The sequence below is a fragment of the Salmo salar genome, chromosome ssa01 (assembly GCF_905237065.1).
Source record: "Salmo salar chromosome ssa01, Ssal_v3.1, whole genome shotgun sequence".
In the NCBI taxonomy this organism is placed as follows: domain Eukaryota; kingdom Metazoa; phylum Chordata; class Actinopteri; order Salmoniformes; family Salmonidae; genus Salmo; species Salmo salar.
In genome coordinates this window covers 143,093,514-143,118,373 of record NC_059442.1, presented here as the reverse complement: position 1 = coordinate 143,118,373, position 24,860 = coordinate 143,093,514, and the positions used below count along the sequence as shown (strand labels likewise).

Here is a 24,860-nt window from a genome sequence, read left to right as displayed (position 1 = left end):
TATGTTAGCTACAGATCTAGGGTCAGTTTCCCATCCGGTTCTCTCATTTAAAGGACCATTAAGAAGGACTGAGGACAACAGAGAGAGAGGGCTGAGAGGGGGTGACCCGGCATCCATCTCCCCACCGCTTCAAAGCCTGGCACAAGAGATACACACCACAAAGAGGGCTAATGAAAGAGTGTGTATGTGTGTGTGTGTATATGTGTGTGTGTATGTGTGTGTGAATGTGTGTGCGTGTGCGAGTGTGTGTGCGTGCGCGTGTGTGAAATCCTATCAATGTCACAAAGGTCACGCTTCCTCAAGATAACCCGGGGAGATTGTTGTGGGCTCCTGGGGGATTTTTCCCCCTCTCTTTTTGTGATTAGGTGTCACGAGAATTTCCTTGGTGTAAAGACGAACCCTTTCATGATGTGGGTTTCTCAGGATTTACTGGGCCATGTCTCAGGCCATTCAACCCCATGCAAAGCAGGGTTGCAAAGCAAACTACACAATGTTCATTCATTCTACATTTGCACAAAGACAAATCCATATTTACCTAAGGAGGTGTTCTGCATCCTAATAGGTTTTTTGAGCTGTTTTGGTTGTCAATGGGTGGATGGATGTGTTATTTCAAAGGAAACCAGGGCTGGTACAAGAGGCAACATGTGGCATTTACTGGTCACCATGACCGTGCTTATTTTGAGAGTGTCCTGTTTGTGAAGGCTTTTTAGGGACCAAAGTCAATGGTTCACACAGGACACGATGGCGCTGCAGTCGATTCCAAGATGGCGCTGCAGTAGGACGTGTGTATCTGTCTTTGTCTTATCCCTTGTCTTATCCCGTGTAAATAGCCGGTCTTTTTCATATACACTGCTCAAAAAAATAAAGGGAACACTTAAACAACACAATGTAACTCCAAGTCAATCACACTTCTGTGAAATCAAACTGTCCACTTAGGAAGCAACACTGATTGACAATAAATTTCACATGCTGTTGTGCAAATGAAATAGACAACAGGTGGAAATGATAGGCAATTAGCAAGACACCCCCAATAAAGGAGGGGTTCTGCAGGTGGGGACCACAGACCACTTCTCAGTTCCTATGCTTCCTGGCTGATGTTTTGGTCACTTTTGAATGCTGGCGGTGCTTTCACTCTAGTGGTAGCATGAGACGGAGTCTACAACCCACACAAGTGGCTCAGGTAGTGCAGCTCATCCAGGATGGCACATCAATGCGAGCTGTGGCAAGAAGGTTTGCTGTGTCTGTCAGCGTAGTGTCCAGAGCATGGAGGCGCTACCAGGAGACAGGCCAGTACATCAGGAGACGTGGAGGAGGCCGTAGGAGGGCAACAACCCAGCAGCAGGACCGCTACCTCCGCCTTTGTGCAAGGAGGAGCAGGAGGAGCACTGCCAGAGCCCTGCAAAATGACCTCCAGCAGGCCACAAATGTGCATGTGTCTGCTCAAACGGTCAGAAACAGACTCCATGAGGGTGGTATGAGGGCCCGACATCCACAGGTGGGGGTTGTGCTTACAGCCCAACACCGTGCAGGACATTTGACATTTGCCAGAGAACACCAAGATTGGCAAATTCGCCACTGGCGCCCTGTGCTCTTCACAGATGAAAGCAGGTTCACACTGAGCACATGTGACAGACGTGACAGAGTCTGGAGACGCGTGGAGAACGTTCTGCTGCCTGCAACATCCTCCAGCATGACCGGTTTGGCGGTGGGTCAGTCATGGTGTGGGGTGGCATTTCTTTGGGGGGCCGCACAGCCCTCCATGTGCTCGCCAGAGGTAGCCTGACTGCCATTAGGTACCGAGATGAGATCCTCAGACCCCTTGTGAGACCATATGCTGGTGCGGTTGGCCCTGGGTTCCTCCTAATGCAAGACAATGCTAGACCTCATGTGGCTGGAGTGTGTCAGCAGTTCCTGCAAGAGGAAGGCATTGATGCTATGGACTGGCCCGCCCGTTCCCCAGACCTGAATCCAATTGAGCACATCTGGGACATCATGTCTCGCTCCATCCACCAACGCCACGTTGCACCACAGACTGTCCAGGAGTTGGCGGATGCTTTAGTCCAGGTCTGGGAGGAGATCCCTCAGGAGACCATCCGCCACCTCATCAGGAGCATGCCCAGGCGTTGTAGGGAGGTCATACAGGCACGTGGAGGCCACACACACTACTGAGCCTCATTTTGACTTGTTTTAAGGACATTACATCAAAGTTGGATCAGCCTGTAGTGTGGTTTTCCACTTTAATTTTGAGTGTGACTCCAAATCCAGACATCCATGGGTTGATAAATTGGATTTCCATTGATTATTTTTGTGTGATTTTGTTGTCAGCACATTCAACTATGTAAAGAAAAAAGTATTTAATAAGATTATTTCATTCATTCAGATCTAGGATGTGTTATTTTAGTGTTCCCTTTATTTTTTTGAGCAGTGTATATCTTAATCTCACTTTCTATCTACAAACTAAATATACTTTCCTGCAACCCGCCTCACGCAATGTGTTACGGATCTGCTATTTTTATTCCTTATAACTGGAATTTCCATCAGAAGCTAGCCAGCTAACTAGCTACACCTGCCAGTCTGCACAGCGCGATATCAATCCAGAGCATATCGGACTGCTTCTCTCTACCATATCACCGGATTCCTGTCGCTCTGGATCATTACACCGGATCATTATTCCGGATCATCGCAGCTAGCTATCTGCAAATGATTGGCTACTGTTAGCTAACGCCTTTGTCCCGAAGCAAGCACCAGCTAGCCTTGAGCTAGTCTCGAGCTAGGCCCATATACCAGCTAATTCTAGGGCTACAATACCTCCTTTGCCAATTGGCCTGGACCTTTTATTGTCGACACGGAGCCCCGCCGAACCATCACAACTGGACTGCCGACGTGATCGCCCGATGTGGTCTCAACAGGCTATTCCGTTACGATGTCGCAGAAGAACCAGCTACTAGGCCCGGCCCGCTAGCTTTTGTGAACACTGTGTCCCCTGCTCGCCTAGCGTAGTAGTGACTACCGAACAGCACCCTGACTCGCCTATTGCTGCTCTTTTGACCCTATGATCACTCGACTACACAGCTGATGCCCCCCTGGACTGTTTCAATAACACGGTACATCATGTCGTTTACCTGTCGGCCCCAGCCTCGAACTCAGGTCCTGTATGTACCTAACTGACCTGCTCTGCCCATTCATCGCCATTTACCCATTGTTGTTGTTATGTTCTTCGATGGAAGGATTGGACCAAGGTGCAGCGTGGTAGGCGTACATTTTAATTTATTAAATGAACACCGAAACAAAACAAATACAAAGAAAACGTAACGTTCAGTAGGGCAAACAGCACAGTGCCAAAAACAAGATCCCACAAACTAAAGGTGGAAAAAGGCTGCCTAAGTATGATCCCCAATCAGAGACAATGATAGACAGCTGCCTCTCATTGAGAACCATACCCGGCCAACAAAGAAATAGAAAACATAGATTGCCCACCCTAGTCACACCCTGACCTAACCAAATAGAGAATAAAAGGGATCTCTAACGTCAGGACGTGACAGTACCCCCCCCAAAGGTGCGGACTTCGGCCGCAAAACCTGACTCTACAGGGGAGGGTCCGAGTGGGCATCTAGCCTCGGTGGCGGCTCCGGTGCGGGACGTAGACCCCGCTCCGCTCGCGGATCCGCCATCTTTGGTGGCGACTCTGGTGCGGGGATCGTCGCTGGAAGCTCCGGACCGTGGATCGTCGCCGGAGGAACCGGACCGTGGGTCATCGCCGGAGACTCCGGACCGTAGATCGTCGCAGAAGGTTCTGACTGGGAACCCCCGCTGGAGGCTCTGGACCGCCGACCGTCGCTGGAGGCTCTGGACCGCCGACCGTCGCTGGAGACTCTGGACCGCCGATCGTTGCTGGAGGCTCTGGACCGCCGACCGTCCCTGGAGGCTCTGGACTCTGGACTGCCGACCGTCGCTGGAGGCTCTGGACCGCCATGGATCATCACTGGAGGCGTCGGGCCATGGATCATCACTGGAGGCTTTGGGCCATGGATCAACACTGGAGGCTTCGTGCGTGTAGCCGGCACAGGATATACTGGGCCGTGAAGGCGCACTGGAGGTCTGGAGCATAGAGCTAGCACAACCCGTCCTGGCTGGATGCTCACTTTAGCCCGTCAAGTGCGGAGCGCTGGCACAGGACGCACTGGGCTGTGAAGGCGCATTGGCGACACAGTGCGTAGGGCCGGCGCAGGATATCCTGGACCGAGGAGGCGTACTGGAGACCAGGAGCACTGAGCCGGCACAACCCGTCCTGGCTGGATGCTCACTTTCGCATGGCAAGTGCGAGGAGCTGGCACCGAGCGCACCGGGCTGTGAATGCGCACTGAGACACAGTGCGTATCACCGCATAACATGGTGATTGAATGGTCACACGCGGTCAAACAACCACCCCTCATCACTGTCAAACGCTCCCTAAACACTTCAGCGAGCAGGCTTTTCTAATCGACCTGGCCCGGGTATCCTGGAAGGATATTGACCTCATTCCATCAGTAGAGGATGCCTGGTTATTCTTTAAAAGTGCTTTCCTCACAATCTTAAATAAGCATGCCCCATTCAAAAAATGGAGAACAGACATAGCCCTTGGCTCACTCCAGACCTGACTGCCCTTGACCAGCACAAAAACATCCTGTGGCGTACTGCATTAGCATCAAATAGCCCCCGGATATGCAACTTTTCAGGGAACTTAGGAACCAATATACACAGGCAGTTAGGAAAGCAAAGTCTAGCTTTTTCAAACAGAAATTTGCGTCCTGTAGCACAAACTCCAAAATGTCCATGGAGAATAAGAGCACCTCCTCCCAGCTGCCCACTGCACTTAGGCTAGGAAACACTGTCACCACCGATAAATCTACAATAATCGAGAATTTCAATAAGCATTTTTCTACAGCTGGCCATGCTTTCCACCTGATTACCCCTACCCCGGTCAACAGCTCGGCACCCCCCACAGTAGCTGATGTTCTGAAAGAGCTGCAAAATCTGGACCCCTACAAATCAGCTGGGCTAGACAATCTGGACCCTGCCGCAATTGTTGCAACCCCTATTACTAGCCTGTTCAACCTCTCTTTCGTATCGTCTGAGATCCCTAAAGATTGGAAAGCAGCCGCGGTCATCCCCCTCTTCAAAGGGGGTGACACCCTAGACCCAAACTGTTACAGACCTATATCTATCCTACCCTGTCTTTCTAAAGTCTTTGAAAGCCAAGTTAACAAACAGATCACCGACCATTTCGAATCCCATCGTACCTTCTCCACTATGCAATCTGGTTTCCGAGCTTGTCATGGGTGCACCTCAGCCACGCTCAAGGTCCTAAATGATATCCTAACCGCCATCGATATAACACCCTACTGTGCAGACGTATTCATTGACCTGGCCAAGGCATTCGACTCTGTCAATCACTGCATTCTTATTGGCAGACTCAACAGCATTGGTTTCTCAAATGACTGCCTCGCCTGGTTCACCAACTACTTCTCAGATAGAGTTCAGTGTGTCAAATCAAGGGCCTCTTGTCTGGACCTCTGGCAGTCTCTATGGGGGTGCCACAGAGCTCAATTCTCGGGCTTACTCTTTTCTCTGTATACATCAATGATGTTGCTCTTGCTGCTTGTGATTCTCTGATCCACCTCTACGCAGACGACATCATTCTGTATACTTCTGGCCCTTCTTTGGACACTGTGTTAACAAACCTCCAGATGAGCTTCAATGCCATACAACACTTCTTCCGTGGCCTCCAACTGCTCTTAAATGCAAGCAAAACTAAATGCATGCTCTTCAACCGATCGCTGCCCGCACCCTCCCGCCCGTCTAGCATCACTACTCTGGACGGTTCTGACTTAGAATATGTGGACAACTACAAATACCTAGGTGTCTGGTTAGAATGTGAACTCTCCTTCCAGACTCACATTAAGCATCTCCAATCCAAAATGAAATCTAGAATCGGCTTCCTATTTCACAACAAAGCATCCTTCACTCATGCTGCCAAACATACCCTCGTAAAACTGACTATCCTACCGATCCTTGACTTTGGCGATGTCATTTACAAAATAGCGTCCAACACTCTACTCAGCAAATTGGATGTAGTCTATCACAGTGCCATCTGTTTTGTCACCAAAGCCCCATATACTGCCCACCACTGCGACATGTAATGCTCTCGTTGGCTGGCCCTCGCTTCATATTCGTCGCCAAACCCACTGGCTCCAGGTCATCTATAAGTCTTTGCTAGGTAAAGCCCCGCCATATCTCAGCTCACTGGTCACCATAGCAGCACCCACCTGTAGCACGCGCGCCAGCAAGTATATTTCACTGGTCACCCCCAAAGCCAACTCCTACTTTGCCAGCCTTTCCTTCTGGTTCTCTGCTGCCAATGACTGGAACTAATTGCAAAAATCACTGAAGCTGGAGACTTTTATCTCCCTCACTAACTTTAACGATCAGCTGTCAGAGCAGCTTACCGATCTTTGCACCTGTACATAGCCCATATGTAAATAGCCCACCCAACTACCTCATCCCCATATTGTTATTTTTTGTTGTTGCTCCTTTGCACCCCAGTATCTCTACATTCATCTTCTGCCCATCTATCACTCCAGTGTTTAATTGCTAAATTGTAATTATTTCACCACTATGGCCGATTTATTGCCTTACCTCCCTAATCTTACTACATTTGCACACACTGTATATAGATTTTTCTATTGTGTTATTGACTGTACGTTTGTTTATCCCATGTGTAACTCTGTGTTGTTTGTGTCGCACTGCTTTGCTCTATCTTGGCCAGGTCGCAGTTGTAAATGAGAACTTGTTCTCAACTGGTCTACCTGGTTAAATAAAGGTGAAATATTGTTTTTATAAAAACACACACACACAAACACACAGCGGCTTTACAGTGACAACTGTTTACAGCTGATATGTAAACCCCGCTGCAGATATTTACATTTCATCTGCCTGTGTGTGTGTGACTGAGGCTCTGCATAAATGTAATCTCTGAGCATCGGTCCTAGTTCTGAAACATAAAACTAACTGAACAGGGTCAGGAGATTTTAGAAGAAGTGATGGGGATTGTGGTGAGAGTGATGGAGAGAAGGATTAATGGGGATTGTGGTGAGAGTGATGGAGAGAAGGAGTGAAATATTGAACTGGAACGATAAAAGGAGGAATACGAGACAGAAAGCAGGACTGACCAAGTGAGAGAGAGATCTAGGGAATGAGGGTGAGAGGAAGAGAGGAGGACAGGATACTAGTGAGGAAGAGAGGAAGAGAGAGAGAGAGGGGTCTAGGGAATGAGGGTGAGAGGGTGAGAGGGTGAGAGGAAGAGAGAGAGAGAGAGAGAGGTCTAGGGAATGAGGGTGAGAGGAGGACAGGACAGTAGTGAGGAAGAGAGAGAGAGAGAGAGAGAGAGAGAGAGAGAGAGAGAGAGAGAGAGAGAGAGAGGTGGGATTTCCTCAGTGTGTGAAAAAGTCGGGACTGGTTGGAGCGGTTGTGGGCTCTGCTACATCCCTCTCTGGCCTCCGATCCCAATCAGTCATAGCGACACTGGCTGTTTATTTATCGTGCTCCACAATGGTACTGAGCTGGCAACTCATGCCTGTTTACTCCACAGTAAGGCCACAAGCTCACACGGACCGACCCTGCCCCTTCACTGGCTCTACTTCCTGTGGGTTCCTTCCGATGAATGGACAAAGCCATCGATTATGTGACACTATATATTCCTATGTGAAGACTCAGTGGCGTCTCATGGAGACATGAAATGCGCAGTTTGAGCTACTCCAGGAAGTGACATTGCAGGCTAGCTCAGTGCTGCCCCCTCTCATTGTAATTCAAGTTACTCAAGTTAAAGGCCGACCGGGGTACGCCAGGCTTCCATTAGCAACTCAATTATCCTTAGAACTTCCGTGTGTGATTTTTAAATAATTGGTTCAAGGATATATATCTGGTGTATTAGAAACAATTATTGGTACCATGATTGTCTTCAAAACCTTTTTTTATTTACATGATTGACCACAAAGATTGCAATTTCTCCATTCACTAAAACAATGCGCGCGCGTGTCAAAGGGGCAGAAGGCCATGTGTTGTTATGGTTCTGGATGGCCAGATAGCTAGCAAGCAACAATGACAAGAAACTGCCATGTGGTGAATCGTGGCTCGTTTCAGCTTGTTGGATCTTGTTCTTGACACCATGTCTTGTTTTAAGGTGTTTGACTGATGTCACATCTATGCTAATATGGCAACAACAAAAAAATCTAGCCAGCTAGCTAACCAACAACGGGAACGATGTATTTGAGAGACAAGTGCTCATTGTGCAACTTTATTTATTTTCAATAAACATTGGAATAAATATAGTTTACATATTATCAACAATCTAAGCCAACCCTGTCTGTGTTGCCCCATAGTTGCGCACGCGTTAGTCTTGTTGCTAAACAACCAACCCGTCTATAATGGGGGATCCTGTTTACTGCTAACAATGCCTGCTGTACCACAGTCGGCCTTGAACTTCAGTGGATTCAATGAGAGGGGGCGTTCTCCCCTGTTTCCTTCCCTCAGAGAAATGTACTGCTGCTGCTTATCCTAATATAACAGAATGACAAGCTAAATAAACAGAGTGATGTGACTTAAAAATCCAAATAAATGCTGTGGTGTACACTTACATACACTGGAATGGAGTGGGATTGCAGCCCGTTGGCGATGTGCTGAAACATACAGGCCGTGCCACTGAGAAAGGTGTCAGACCCCGTTAGAGGCCTTTGGCTGGACGCAGCTCAAGTACAACTTGGACAAAAGCGCTGCCTGTCTCCCCTCATTAAGTGATTTAAGTCCCATGTTCCCCGGTTCCTTTCATCGGCCGCCAAAGTGAACACACTTAAAAAACCCAACAAGAATGCCGGGCCGCGGAGATGAATAGAACGAGGGGGAAAGCTGGAAGTTAGGGCCAGGGAACTGGGTCTAAAGCTGAGAGGCTATGCTAGCCATGCCTATTAGCGTCCCCAGTACGGAGGACTAGATGTGAATGAACGGTACAAAACAGCCCCTCACTGGGAAAAGGAGTGGCCACTTAATCCATGAACAGTTTTCTCCCCACAGAACCAGATTTTCCCATGAAGGTTTGGTTTAGTAAAGTGCTGCTATTTCCACATTCCTTGCTAACGAGACAAGGTTGTCACGGGGGAGACTATACTGCTCAGCGCTTCAACCAGCCCCAGGGGAGTGCTGCATCAGTGGACTGGTGTCATAATTACATCGGATTAACATAACCTATTGGATATCACACAGTTAGCATATGTACTCTAAAAACACCATTACGGTGCAGTGGGATGTGAGTGAAGTCCCTGGGCTTGGCAGAAGGAATGTGTCCAGAGAGAGAACATTAGCATTTCCTAGTTGGGATGAGCTCTTTGCCACCACAGCCTGTTTCAATTAGCACCTGAAAGACAGCAGGCTCCTCCGGGCCATTATGTCATCTGTTTGTGAACTCTCTAATTGGAGCGCTGTGGAAGGAAGGCCCCCTCTGTTCAGCACGGGAGGCCTCGCCAATGCCTGTTCTGCTCACCATGCTGCTGCTGCAGTACCATGCTGCTGCTCTGATGTATATTGGTAGTACGAGCAATTATCTCTGAATGATCTGGGATGATCTGAGATCAGTTTGTCGAGGGAAAGGATGTATTCAGTGCTGGTCAACACCTCACTAGAGAGTCAGTCTCTGACACATAAGGTGCAGAGGGATGATGCATAATACAGTGCAAAAAGCAGCACTTCCACATAGTCAGTTCTGTAAGTTTCCGTAGCGAAGTCCCTCCAGCAGAGGCTCTAGCTATCCTCTGTGGTCCTGACCTTTTCAAGTTTAGTTTATTGGTCTTTCAGCATTTGTACAGGAACAGATGTGATTAAAAACACTAAATTACTTTGCTGGTATAATAAGAAAACATCAATTTTAAATAAATACAACAAATTTATAGTGCTAAAAATGTCTAAGCTAAAATCTCAAATCCATTTTCAGACAGGCTCAGGGAGGGTTCCATAGTTCTACAGCCCACTGGGTGTGGTCACACCCCAGCAGCCAACCTCAGGCCCCTGACATTTCACCACAACTATGAGGTTAGAGAGAAAATCTTTCTTCCTCCTTACAAATAAGTGACTTTTAACTCTCCCCATGAAAACAGAGACAAATAATGAACCTTTGGGCTGGAGATATCACGTTCACTTTCACACGCATCAACTCCATTCTGAACCGTAACAAAAGACAACAGGAAAACATTGGTGTGGAGGGACTGTGAGTCAGGGTATGCTGAAGCGCATTTCTCTTTGTCAGATGTGAGTAATGGGAAGGGGGGAAGAGTAATGGCATACAAGTTGGGAAAATGTCTATGTGAGATGGCCATACAATGCATACTATCAGTCCTGTGGGGTCACACACAGAGGGAAGAAATGACATCAGATGTGAACTATAGCCGTTCCAGCTGGGTCGGAGGTGGAGGGTTGAGGGGTGGGGGAGGAAGGCTGTGAAGTCTGAGACGTCTTATCCCCTCTTCATATCTGATATCAGCCCAGGAGTGGGAGTCAGCATACAGTATGTGACAGACATCTGGACACCCGGGAGAGGAGGGATGAGGGGGAGAGGGAGAGACAGTAAAAGAAAAGGGGGAGAGAGATATGGAGTACTAGGGATACATATAATTAATTAGAAAGAAAAGGGTAAGGAAAGAAAGTGAGAAAAACCTGAGAGAGAGCAGGGGTGGTTGGGAACCTGTTTTCTATAACTGTCTCACATTTACAGCAGATTTCTTGGGCTAAATGAGGGCAGCTGTGTGTGTGTGCATGTGCGTGTGTGTGTGTGTGTGTGCCACAGCACATGGTTACCATGCGGCATGGACACAATGCTGCGGATACTGATTTAAAATGATTGCTCCGTGCTTTTCAGTGGTTATATGCTCCAAAATAAACTCTCACTGCCATGCAGCAAAAATCCAACAGTGCATTAATGTCCTGCCTCCAATCAGGCATGGGTACAGATGGAACACAATTTACACCCCAGTGTATCTGCCACAGTTTTGGTAATCAGGGCTGATCTTCCAATGAAAACGCAGCTGCTCTACGCCTCATTGGCTGCGGCTGGTTCTGGCTTAAACCTTATTGGTGAGTTTCTGGCTGATCACACCTCCCACTTCTATTGTCTTTGGGCTTAAATTTGCATAATTCCTATCCCTTACACTAGTTTAGAGGACGTGAAAAATAAATATTCTGTGATTTAAATTACAGGAACAATGGTAACCAAATGGAGGAGCCCATTAGACCAGCACAGGCAAGCATTGCAAGCCACACTGTCAGCTGAAACTGAACACCAAAATTATTAACAAAATTGTCTAGATCTATTATATATAAAGCTTGATATTACCTAAAGGCTCTATCTCAATTATCTCAATGTTTTCCCTGAACAATTGAGAAAAAAATCTGTTGGACATGGTAAATCTTTAAATGTTAGCAAAGGAGAATTGTAACCAGCAGTATTAGGTCGGCCTACTATATTTCCTACCATGTTACTGGGTTGCTGGGCAAAATTTCGAATGAGCCTGCCTCCGTCATACTGTAGTAGCTTGGTTGGTGGATGGTAAACGTGTGTGACGTGGTAGCCGGTGCACTTATTTGGCCCCTTGTGTATCGCGTGTCTAGACCTCACTAACAGAACCTCTGTGTTGGACCATGTGACTGACCAAAGTAGCAGTCACAAGACTTCAGCACCTAACAGACCAGGGGCTTTTTCAATCAATTCTCTTTTTAGTAGTAAAAAAAAAGAAGCCGTCACAAAACACCCGTGGTTGGTACCAAGGTCCATTCAAGCACTGAAATGCCAACTTCCTATTTATAAACTACATTTTTCTCTTAGACTGAGAGATAAATAACAATTACATTTAAAATGCACCATTCACATGACTGTGGTATATAATCATTCCACAATATCTGATTAGGGCCTCCTTTACACAACTTATCAAATAACTAACTAAATCGTAATCAAAATTAAATCGTTTTTATTTATTTTATTACCTTTTTTATTTAACCTTTATTTAACTAGGCAAATTCTTATTTATAAAATGTTATATATCATTGATATAAAGTATTTAAAACAATTCAAAGGTAATGTTTTGTATTGTCCACTTTTGTAACATTTTGCCTGAGGTCAACTGTACATTTTATTTTATTTATACCCACCACAAGACACTTGTAAAAATGTATGTTACCAATAAATGTAATCAGTATCTTCCTTAATGAATACTCTGTAATTTAAATACATTTTAAATGTATATAAAAATGTATAATTGTGAACTCTATTTAAAATGGTTGCATAAAGTTATCTTTATATATTTTTTAAATCTGTTGGTTTATAATAAAATAAAGTGCTTACATTTTAGGGGAATGTAATTGTTGAAATATAGCACAGTCCAATAATTTTTATTTTGTATTTTTTTCTTCGCTTTAGTGTATGCCTAAATTTAGTTTATGCTACAGCCAAATGTCGTATAACGAGTGCAAACCCTGATATTGGCATATTTTCCTCAAAAAATGTGATGACCAACATATGAAAACAATCAATTGTGGTAAATCTCACTAATAGTACCATTATATAAGCACTACCTGAGTTGGTCTATGTCTGGCCCTAAAAATCTCTGTCCAGAAGTGCACTTAAAGGCCATTGGGCCTGGGCTTTGGTCATTAAGATCATAAAATCCTGCTCATAAAGATGCTTTATTTTTTCCGGAGAGTGCCCACTGCTTAGGTTTCCATCGGAAGTCTTTATGGCAGAGTGGTAATATTTCTGTCTCCAGACGGACCTGCCCATTGAGTTATTATGGAATACTGTAACTGGCCAAACCATAGCATGGCTCAGAGTTCATAACTGAAATATAAAAAGTATTTTAAACTCTAAGAAGCTGCTATAATATACAATCCCCTGAGAATCAAAGTAACATTTCTTAAAATATGCAGTAATAAATATACAGTACATTGCTTGAAGGTCTGATAGATTGATTCCATAAAATAGATGTTAGGTTTTAATAAACACAACTAAATATAATTGCTTTGTTAGATCACTATTGGTCATATTCAAATTACATTTTGATGGAAATTAAATTGCTATCAATTTCTAACTACTAACTACTTTTTTCAATTTAAAAGATACGCTAATTTATCAATCGAAACTGAACGCATGTTTGTTGATGTATTTCTTTTGTAGACGGATGAAAAATTACTACATTATTTTTTATAAAAATGTATAGAAATCAAACATAATTGGAATTCTCTCATACGTCTATCTGGCACATCTGTTCTCTCTTGTCTCTCCCCTAGTATAGCGATACTAGTGGGAATGATACAGAGTGGTTTCAGGCTCTAACCGCAGCATCCTAACCAGGAACATAGGTACTTCAGATGGGTTTCAGGTGAAGTCCTGCAGCTTTTATTGCAGGTTTTTGTCGTGAAAGGTAGTTGGCTGCTTTGAAGAGGGACAGGACAGGTAATCTGTGACCTGGCCTCTTTGTTTAACAGACAACAGAGGGTTGTTTGCCCATTAGTGTCTCTTTGTAGTTGCTTGTCTAGGTGTGATATACACCCTGTCACTGCTACATCTACTAACTACATGATAAAGGAACAAAGATGTTGGAGAGAATGCCTTGTGAATCAACGTACCCCATAAATACCACAGTCCAGGCCTTTTCAAATGACCACTAAAATGTTAAATTACTTCAATTATAACACATTTAAAAACGCAATGCTACTCATTTTCTGTCTCAGTTGAATTTAGTATGAGAAAGGGCTAATAAAACCTATTAATATCCAAGCACATAATCTGCAGACTGCGGACTAATAACTGCGGTCGGTTGTCTGATTCATGGGGAACATAGTATTCTGCTTCAGCGAAGACATCTTATTGGGGGGAAGACGCTGAGCTGTGATTGGCTGGAGGATGACATTTTGTGTTGACTCTGCGTGCCAAAGCGCAGGGACCTGTTACTCCAGATGCCCTCTCGTCGTCCCCTCCAATGTTTGCAGCCCCACGCACGCGATCCCTCGCTCCGCCTGGCTGCACCCTCTCATCGCATTACTTCTGCTATTCTAACTCCTCCATCAATTATGCACTAGAATAACTGAGGGCCCTGGCGGAGCAAAGACATAAAGGGAGATCATCAGCCCAGGCGCTGCCAGCGTCTGCCTGCGTGTTCCCACTGTGTTGCCACGAAGAGTGATATGGGTGACAGGCCGCCAGCTCAGCTAGGGCACCAGCAGCCATGGCATAGATACAGCTAGGCAAGCTAGGGCACAAATATAACGTGGCTATGACACAAACACAGCCAAGCAAGGACCATGTTGCCTCAAACATTGACTTATGGCTGAGCGAGACCCCTGGTTTGCATCGTTTTGTTGCCCCCCTCCTCACAGCCCCTAACCCCCTTTACCCCAAGATTCAATTTCACTGTAAATTAACGATGTAAAGCAATGCATTAAAATTGCAATTAAAAAATGTAGGTTTATCATATCTAAAGCTGTTCATTGTGTCCTATGTATGTTCATGTTGAATTCAACAAGGGGTGGAGCCTGTTCACTAAGGGTCCCAGGATTCTCAACCGACTTTTGTTTCTTGGAAACAAAATGGAGTCTGATTTGGAGGGAAATGGCGGTCTTTGCTTCCCTCCCTGTCACAAGACACAGCTGAAAGTCAGGCAAGAGAAGAGAGCCACACCTATGGACAGAACAAATCCTAGCAGTCTGAGATTTCAATCAACAGTGCTTAACCTGGGATGATGACAAAATCATATAATTTCACCGAAGTTGCTTATTAACATCAAAGAAACATGGGGGGTGAGAAAACATGTATGAAAGATGGAGTGAGACAAAATGTCGAACCCTGCATTAAAGTCACAGTGGTCCTGACCTGGATTTCTTCTGGTTGCATGTCCAGGCTCTACTGTGAGATCGCAAACAGCTTTTTAATATTTCAGGGTCCCAAAGCACCAAGCGTGCTCAAATCCAACAGGAGGAAACTCCCTCTGTCTCCATGGGCCAGTAAGCCACACTAAAGGTCCCGCAAAGTGACAACAAGTTCATGAAAATAACACTGTTCTTTCCACACATCTAAATGTCACTTGTGTTTTTTGTATTGACAAAAAAAATCACATTACCAATGCACTTTACCTAATTTGTCCACGGGTGCCTGAAATGACACAACTATGCCAAAGATTACGGCATACACTGACAACACCCTAGACATGTTCTGGAATGCTATGGAAAATAATGCTACAAGGGGGTGGCAGGTGGTCTAGGAGTTAAGAGCATTGGGCCAGTAACTGAAAGGTTGCTGGTTTGAATCCCTGAGCGAACTAGGTGAACAATCTGTCGATGTGCCCTTGAGCAAGGCACTTTATCCTAATTGCTCCTGTAAGTTGTTCTGAATAAGAACATTGATAAATGTAAAGCTATTATTACAGGCTTTGGTTTTTCTATTTATGTTTTCAGGTTGGAGTTTAGCACGTATAGCTCTTCAGCACATAGGGTGCACCGATTGGTGTCACCTCGTTAGTCAGTATGTGTTACACCTGTGTTGGTTGCCATCTTGTTAGTGGGAAGGTGATTCACCTGTGCTGGCCCAGGTGCTATCTAAGAGTGGCTGGCCCAGTGCCCCAGTTGTCTTGATGGATGTGGAGGGTTAACACCTTTAGTTGGTGCTCCCTATTTTTATTTATAGAAAAACATTCCTTTGTCTGATTTCCCTGATGTTGTTTTGCTCCACCTTTTTGGTTTGTTTCCTGTCTTTAAGTTTGGTGTGGGTTTTTCTTTTGTTTGCTTCTCCTTGGGCAAATTTGGTTGGCGCCCATGGTGGGTGTCTTAGATTCCAGTTGTTGTTGCTAGTCAACTTTCAGTGGACACCCCCATCAGAACCTCTCCTAAAACCCCACCTGTTTTGTTTTGGTTGTTGGCCAGTGACTCTTTGTTAGTTCCATCTTCTGTTTGAGTGACATTTTTGGTTTTCTTGCTGGGGAACGTAATACTATCATCAGATTTCTTTTTTGAGTCTTATAAATACTGTCAATGAAAAAAAACATCTACTCTTCATCTACCCTGGTTTAAATAATCATGATTGGAAAACGTCTGATGCAATCACAGTAGAAATTCTGTAGAAGCAAAACTTTTTCCTCTACAAAAGTTTGCCACCAATGACACAGGGAAACATTGCCTCATGGAGAGGGATATTATCTTTTTCTATCATTTCAAAAGCCACATTGGACCAAATCAAGTTCCAGAAGCATTTCACCGATGTTTGGCTGTACCGTCGCATTTGTTTTATGTCGTGCATACTTTCCTTCCAATTTGGATTCATTTTGAATAGATTATACGAGGGTCTATATACAGCTCCGCGTGCCAATATGCCTGATTGGTGCCACTTGTGTGCCATAGACTGGAGAGACAGCCCTGCCATCGTCCCTCCATCAGTAGAACTGAGGGAATTCCAGCAACACTAAAACAGCCAAGCCGTCATGGCTGACCACACCCTTCTGGAGCTATCTCAGACTGAGCACTACTAACAACAATCATTACAAACTAAAGACAGAGGATGGACCAGTCACCTCTGAGTAACCTGGCTCTAGGTACTCCAGCTGCAGAGAGAACTGCTGTGCTCAGAGGGAGAGGAGACAGAACGAAGAGGAGATCATTCCAATTCTCTTTCTGCCTTTCTCTCTCTCTCTCTCTGTATCCATCTTCCCCTGAATTGTACTCAGCCAATTTGTTCTATCCATTTATTTGACCCATTTGAAACCTGCAGTGCAAAATAGAGCTTTCATTTCCTTTATCTTAGGGAATGTTCTGTAATAGGAGGCATACAGTAGATAATACAGCTAACTGCAGATTAAAGTGTTCAGACCTTACACTTTCTTTGTGGATTCTCTTTGTGGAGTCCATTTTCATTATCTTTCCCTTGGCCTACTGTATAAAGTTCTCTTTCATTATGGGCTTGTTCTGCTAAAGTGTAATAGGAAGCCCAGATAGCCACTCACCACACTGTACTACCTCTGATAGAGAGTGTGGTGCATAGAGGCCGTCAATACAGCAACCTTCCCAGCCCACCGCTATACTGTCTGTCTGTCTGTCTGTCTGTCTGTCTGTCTGTCTGTTTGTCTGTCTGTCTGTCAGGAGGCCTTTTAGCAGCAGTTCCAGAGGCTTTACTGCAGTCATTAGGGGCTGGCCCTGATTAATGTGAATGGTCAGGCAGGCCCTGGCTTTCTGGGGGAAGAACAGAGCGGGGTGAAGGGTCCCACAGGAAGTGTTTTGTGTCTCCACACAAAGGGAGGCTGACCTCTTAAGCCCCTTAGAGCCTCTCTGCTAATACCCTCACCGGTGCCTACAAAGACACAGGGATGCCATTTCACCACTCACATTTAAACAGCACACAAAAAGCCCAGTCGAGAGTTAAACCTTAAGAAACGGCAGAAAAGTGAACCTTGGAGCGCTGGAGTGAGACTTGGAGATTAGGGACTGGAGGGTTGGCTCTAATCCATTGGCTGGCCTGCGCATATGAAATGGAGGATTCCGACTTGCTGAGCTATACCACCGATCGAGAATTAACTGAAAACAAGTTTACAGAAGCTGCTGAGAATGTGATCTACACAAATCTTAACAGAAACAGCATGGCAAACACTTTATATCCAAATTATTCATTGTGTGGCACTATGAATATTGAGTGTTGCTGTAAGGTAACAAAGAAATCCCTACCTACACACAGTAAACACAATAAATGTTCACTAGCAAGACACCGACTTAAAACACCCTCCTCTCTTTAGTTGCTGTCAGTCAAGCAGAGGCAGCCTTGTTAGTTTGAAAAGAGCAACAGAGGCAAGGCACCTCTCTCTCTGCGTGCAGGGTCGCAGAGCAGTGGAACTGGCTGCTTTCTCCACAGGAGGACTATTTTCCTCTTCACAGAGGGCCAGGATATATCACCTCACTCTCTGACACCAAGACATCCCTGAGAGGATGGCTGCAACATGCCTGTCCCATCCACAGGCTAAGCCGGGGCAGGGGTGGAAATACGGGTTTTGACCTCATGCAGGGGACCCATGGCATGGCCACTGTTTTCCTGTGTAACCCTGTGACCCCTCTACGGAAGCTTCTGTTAACCCTGTGACTGTGTGCCCCTTCCCCTTCGCCTCCTAACATATTCACCCTCACAATAGCCCGTCACAACTACCTCTCTCTCTCTGCCACTCACCTCTCCTCCCTCTTTCTGTCTGTCTCTCTCTAAGAGCATGCTGGCCATGGGCCGCTGAGTACGATAGGAACAATAGTGTCCTTTCACACTGTCAGAGCCAGGGCTGGGAGAGGGCTGCGGTCCTGAGACCCAGTCAATATTTGGACTTGGCTGTTTTTATGTGTCCGTTTTTAATCCAAGCAGAACCACACAGCAGGGAGCCGGGAAAAGGCTGAAGGGGGAAAACGAGGGTAAACACTCTGAACAATGCAAACGGAGCAACTCACAATGCCACTGGGAAACTATCACAACATCAACTTGCCACAAACTGAAAAATGGTGTATTGTTTCTTAAGTGGAGATTAAAATGAGCCGGAATAGAGAAAGCAAACAGCCAAGGTCATTTCGCTCAGTGGAGAACTATCTGTGTCTGTCAGGGCAAGGATGTTATGAGGTGGAAAGAGATGCCACGGTTGTATTTTCACATTTCTGAGGTGTCCTCTAAAGGACTGCAGAATCGAATCATAGTATAACTACATCAAACAATTTCCTCAGAAAAGGACAAGCACTTTTGATCACCGCCGGATAGTTACCATAGCTACCAAAGTAGTTGACCACAAGGCAAATAGATGAAAGTATTTTGATTGTCTTCAACAGAAATATGTCACATCTGTTGAAGAAAGCTTTGAGGGACATTATCGGAGCTTAAACTGCAGCCCCTGGGGTGACAGTGCTCTTGTAGAATGCTGGAATCCCTCTCCCCAGCTGTCAGGTCGTTAGTCCCACCCCAATGAGGCTCTTTGATGAGGAAGGGTATCGGTTTCCATGGCATCGGAGACACAAACAGCAGGAAGATTAGGGACGGAACTCAGCCCTGATTCTCCACTGATCCCACCTATCAGCAACAAATAAACACCTTCGCCACGGCGATGGGTACATGTGTCCCATATGGAGCCTGGGGGTTTTAATGAAGCAACTATCAAACTTAATACAGGCCAGGTGGGAATTGTCCAATGCCAACTGATTAATGGGCAATAAGCCGATAATTTACTTTATTTACTCAGTTTGTTGTTATTTACACATGTATGAACAGAGTATTACTGAAGAAAATGCCTGAGTGGCCCCTCAACCCTGTATTACCTACATGTACACAGCATTCTCACATGTATGTTTTTTATTTGGTTATTTTTATTTAACCTTTATTTGTGTTAACCAACATCCATCCAAAGACACCGCAGCCCGTCTCTTCCCATCCTTAAAATACATTTTATTATGTCTTCTTTAGCTAATTACTACTAATATAGCACATATTTTAAAGATGGGCATTTCAAATTATGCTGTCTTTAAATCAAATAATTTTTAAATAACAAGTCAAACACTCTGACTTATAATATTCATTGTGGCTCAGTGGTTGTATGTCTCCTCAACCAGATTGTGTGTCATTCAAGCACATCATTTTTTTTAATTAAGGAGATTATAATGACTTGAGCGCCTCACTGTCACTAATTGAGGAATTTGTACCTCCAAGCATGACTGAATCATCATCATAGTTAAACTCCTGCTCCACTGCTTTTGAATCCCACTGTTTGAGTGAATCAACTAAGTGCATCAGAATGTTGAGGTTTTGGGAGGAAAATAGGAATAATGTTTATTAAGCTTGCAACAAACTTGGCACCATTATCAACCTACGTGTGTTTGAGACAATATAAAATACGTGAAAATATCTTCACCATTTCCATTTTCCACGAGTCACTTCCCATTTCAATTTCAGAGTCCCTGTAGGGGATTTCATGAATGGCTGAGTATGGACTGCAGGACTACTGCATTGGGTGCTGTTTTTCTCCTGTGGTCAGAAAAAAAGCCTCATCTGGAAGTTGTGACTATACCCCAGCAGGCTGCGAGCTCTGATGGCTGAGTATGGTTACATTACCCAGTAGGGGCCAGGGGCCCAAGGTCTAACACAGAGTATGGTTACATTATATGGCAGGGCCAGGGGCCCCTGAGTCTTTGCATGGTGCACGGTTACATTATACTGCGGGATCGGGTTTGGATTAGGCCCCTGAATGAGAAAAAGGAGACAGTCATTTAGTTACTTATTTATTTACCCGAGGAGCCCTATTCTCCTCAGACAAAACCCAGGCAGGGTGCCGTTGCATGGCCGTCACAGAGCCTCAGAGGAGAGGTAGGTTCTGCCCCAGCTTTAACCCTAACTACAGTCCCCTCTGTGATGGTTATCCCAGGGCCTGTTTGGTTACCGCAGAGTGTGTGACCTCAGCATGTGTGTATCTCTCCCAGGAGCATGCACCACGCTGGGCCTGGGCCACTGCTGAAATACCCCTCTGTGTTCCCCTCATTGTCTGTCACAAACTGGGTGTGAGGGGAGCAGGGACGGGGGGCATGGCAACGGAGGAGCAGGACTTGGGAAGTTTTTCCTTTTTTTTTTAGGCAGGAGCTGTTGGAATGAGCTGAGGCCACTATGGGAGTATATCAAAGACGTTATCTGTTCCAGGAAAAGAGCCACCACACTTGCGTTTATATCTCACCTGTTCCCTTTAATTTTATTTAACTAGGCAAGTCAGTTAAGAACCAATTTTTATTTACAATGACGGCCTAGGAACAGTGGGTTAACTGCCTTGTCAGGGGCAGAACAACAGATTTTTATCTAGTCAGCTCGGGGATTCGAGCTAGCAACCTTTCGGTTACTGGCCCAACGCTCTAACCACTAGGCTACCTACCGTCTCCTAACTAGTTCATTACACCCACTTTACCTCAGAGTTACCACAAAAAGACAAACAAGTACAGCATCATCTGTTGACTCTGTGCAATGCAAATCACCCCAAAGGACCAGTTTCTTCTCCCCAAGTAAAAAAAAAACTATTTTGAGGAGTCATGTCAAAACTATAACTGTCAGGAAAAACCTGATCAGGTACAATGGTGGCGATGTGTTAAGCATGACACAAAACAAAGTGATACACTCATACTACAAACTATTTGCTGAGGTGCAAGTCATCCAGTGTGAAGAACTGTTGAGTTACCAGAGCTGTAGGGTTGATGGGATTAGAAATGCACAATTAGCACCTCTGTCAAATAGAAGTCACATCTGCCCATTCATTACAGTGGGCCATTCCAGCTATTATGAAGCCATTGCTTTACCCTTGTGAACACACTAATTGGCAACTTTGACTAATTAGAATAAAATAGAAACGGCAGATGGCAACCTAACATACTACTAACTATTTTGTGGATTTTATTGTAGAACCACATGCAAAGGATTCAATTACATGTTAAAAGCACACACAAGCTTGCCGTTTTTGTGCGTCATAAGCAAAACGCCTTATATTTTTCCAAGTCAAACTGGCAGATAATTCATTCAAGGCAACATTTTAGATGTTTAACGCTTCATATGTACAGCCATTGGTTTAATCGACACTGGGATACAGTCGCAGAGAATTCTAACAGAAATCAACAGAATCGTTTTTCCTACTGCCGACGCACTAAAAGTGGACGCGGTAACAATCCGCCACAGCAACACATAATATCTTAAATCATCACACTAACACACGATTTATCTCATTAAAGAGATAAGACATCCTTTTCCAGTAGTAAAATTATATCTAAGGATGCCTATAAGGAAAGCCATTTTCGGCGCATTCAGCAGAACCAGGATAATATTATCTATGGATAATCATTCTGGTGTATTTACAGTATAGGATATAAAAGACTATTGATGAGAGGCGTTGTTGTTTTTTTTAGATAACATGTATGTCACCCAACATACCATTTTTGTATATTATTGCCGATGTGCATCAATAAAATGTATGTTTATAGGCTATAGACAAGTGACCATTGATCAATTAATCATGGTGGAAATGTTCCAAATTAATGCTGTTACAAATGTCATATATGGTCCAGGGGCCATCCACCTCGAACCTATGTCAACAATGAAGTTGATGCCAGATGAAGTTGGTGACCCGTGGCCCGTCCTTGACACAATTTGCGATTACGCACGAGACTCACCTGGGGTTGGTCCGGTTCCAGTAGACGGCATAGCGGTCGGACACCACCTTGGACGCCGGCTCTTGGCCATATGCACACATCCATAACACCAGGGAAACGAACAGGATCATTTCCACCTGCGGCAAAGCTCCCGAACTTGGCCACGCCAAAGTCCCTCTCGATGCAGCGTCTCGCGTGATAGAATTATTCGAATGAACAGACAGAATGAAATGATATTCCCATCTGAAGGCTTTTAAATTAGAATTGCCTTATACTGATTGGATTACTTCGCGAGGAAGTTATTGTGCTGAAGCTTGAATTGACATTTGGAAAAAGTTCAGTATTTGCATTCCGTTTTAGAAAAGCACAATCAGTTTTTTGTGGAATACAAAATAATTGCAATAGGTGGGAAAAAAATGCTGCTATATTAGTTGAGGGTCCGTTTGAAATAAATACTATTTCAGTCAATGCTCGTATAATGTATTCATAGCAACAAGCGCATCCTCTTCAACCGCAATGTGGAATGCCACAAATATTATACACATGAATTTAAAGCCTTAAAAAAGGTATCCTTCAGTAGGTCTACCATGAATAGCCTTTTAAACACAATGAGGAATAATTCTCTCCTCGGAACAACTCTTATTTGCGCACTAATAGTTTCTGCAACTATAGGTTACGCAGCTATATAATTGCTGATATTAAAGGTAATAACAGAGTAGTCCATGCATAAATCTGTTCAATTGTTCAAGAACTTTGGAATAATAAGTAACTCCAAAGAACCTGTGCGCTACAGACAGTTCCGTGTCTTCCTTGACGTTGTCCTGTGTCTTCCTTGACGTTGTCCACCCTCGGATCTGTGTCCGTGTCTTCGGCGTTGTCGCTGGATTGTCACGGCTGGATCAGCTCTTTCCTTACTCGGATCGGAGTCATTCAAATGTGCCGTGGCATAAAACGAGTTTATAAAAACCTCAGCATGGACGGAGATACTTCGATGTGTCGCATGAAACGAGGCAAATGTAAGCAGGCTCGGTGGAAAGTCGTATAGTTCGGCCTGAAGAAAACCAAGTCAGCGCAGCGCGGGCTCGGCCATGCATGCATGCTCCCCCACTGTGTCAGCGCCGGTACGGTTTCAGGCTTGCGCACAGTCTCATTGGTTTGAAATGTGAATGATGGGCGTTTCGCTTACAAAAACAACATCCCTCCTCATGAGGAGGTACATCTGCTTCCTCAAGCGACAGATCATTTATTTCACAAGGTAGACCTACTAGGCATTAGGGCCACGGATCCTAAACGAGATAAGAACGATCTGATATCAGCTCTGCTCTGCATGTCGGTTTACAGGTTTACACCTTACACCGAGGTCCATACTGTCTTTACGCACACAAAGTATTTTGAAATCAACAATGTTTTGCATTATCCAGCATTGTGGCAAATGATGCTACAACTAACCACTGAATCCTTAATGCCCACGACTGTCTATTATCATCCATTGAGCTCCAGGAGTTGATTTACTACAGTTTTTGATCCTATTCAATTCCATGAGGTATGTCACTGTGTCTAATAATGAACAGTTCTGATAAACATGTAAACGCAGTGCACTCTGCATTACTTCCTGAAATATTTGTCAATGTTTGCCTACTACGCATTCAAAATTCAAACACTGGGCAAGGGCATTTGCAAAATGTTTCTGATTTGTAGATTTTGTAGCCTGTCAGACTGGTTCGCCGTCTTATCGGTTTGCGCCCTTGACATGCTTTACGCACTAGCCTTCCAATGTTTCTTGGCGCCCCGCAGTGGAGATAAGGAAAAGCGCTTCCTGGATAGCAGAAAGGTAGGTTATAAATTAAGTAATTAGATCAAAGATCAGGTAAACAAAAGACATTTGATATGTATTCTATATTATTTTATCAAGAAGATTATTTTAGGTATAACATCATAGCCTTGTAGTAGGGCATATTGTTAAGGTATTTTCCTGTTATTGTAGTAACATGCCATCCGGCAGACAGCATGAGGTCCATTAAGGCAGTACTAGACACAGGAGGGTCTGGTGTGTCAAAGATAATTCCTAGTATAACCAGTACCACGAAGGAACCTCATCTCAAAGCCTGGATAGTCAACTAGAACAGTATGCAGTCATTAATCGTTCAGGATCAAGAATATCTCAACATTCCTAACCCTCAAAACCAGTACCATTAACTCTTGAGTACCATTAACTACTGAGAACCATTATCATGGCCAGTGTTCCAGCTGGAATTGAATTTAGCTCTTACATAGTCACATGCACTTTCCAAGGCTGAGATCCCACTCACACATGTTGCCCAGTAATAAGGCAAACACTATATTTTTGCAGAATAAATAGCCTGTGCCTGCTTTTCATACACAAATACAGAAGACCATTCTATTGATGAAATCTAAGAAGGGACTTTTATGAACAAACTATTAGCACAATCACACAGGACAATTTGTGTAATATGGTCCTCCTTGGGTTGTGTTTAACTCACACAGTTTTTGTTTGGCGATATGACCAGTCTGGCTATATGACCAGTCTGGCTATATGACCAGTCTGGCTATATGACCAGTCTGACTATATGACCAGTCTGGCTATATGACCAGTCTGG

General features: G+C 44.7%; 1 protein-coding gene across 4 annotated transcripts in view; it reads right to left on the bottom strand.

Annotated features, from left to right (window-relative positions):
* Positions 1–23,382, bottom strand: part of LOC106566624 (ephrin-A5b) — a 73,628-nt gene extending 50,246 nt beyond the window's left edge. For 3 of the 4 annotated variants that reach the window (XR_006758018.1, XR_006758017.1, XM_014134827.2), the window contains exon 1: positions 22,264–23,382. Coding sequence is in view for 2 of the 4 variants with exons in the window: in XM_014134827.2 (XP_013990302.1) it covers positions 22,264–22,373 (110 nt within the window). In the remaining 2 variants the exon portion in view is untranslated. The remainder of the gene's footprint in view (positions 1–22,263) is intronic. The other variant, XM_014134837.2, reaches the window with a different exon arrangement.
* Positions 23,383–24,860: the final 1,478 nt, after the last annotated feature.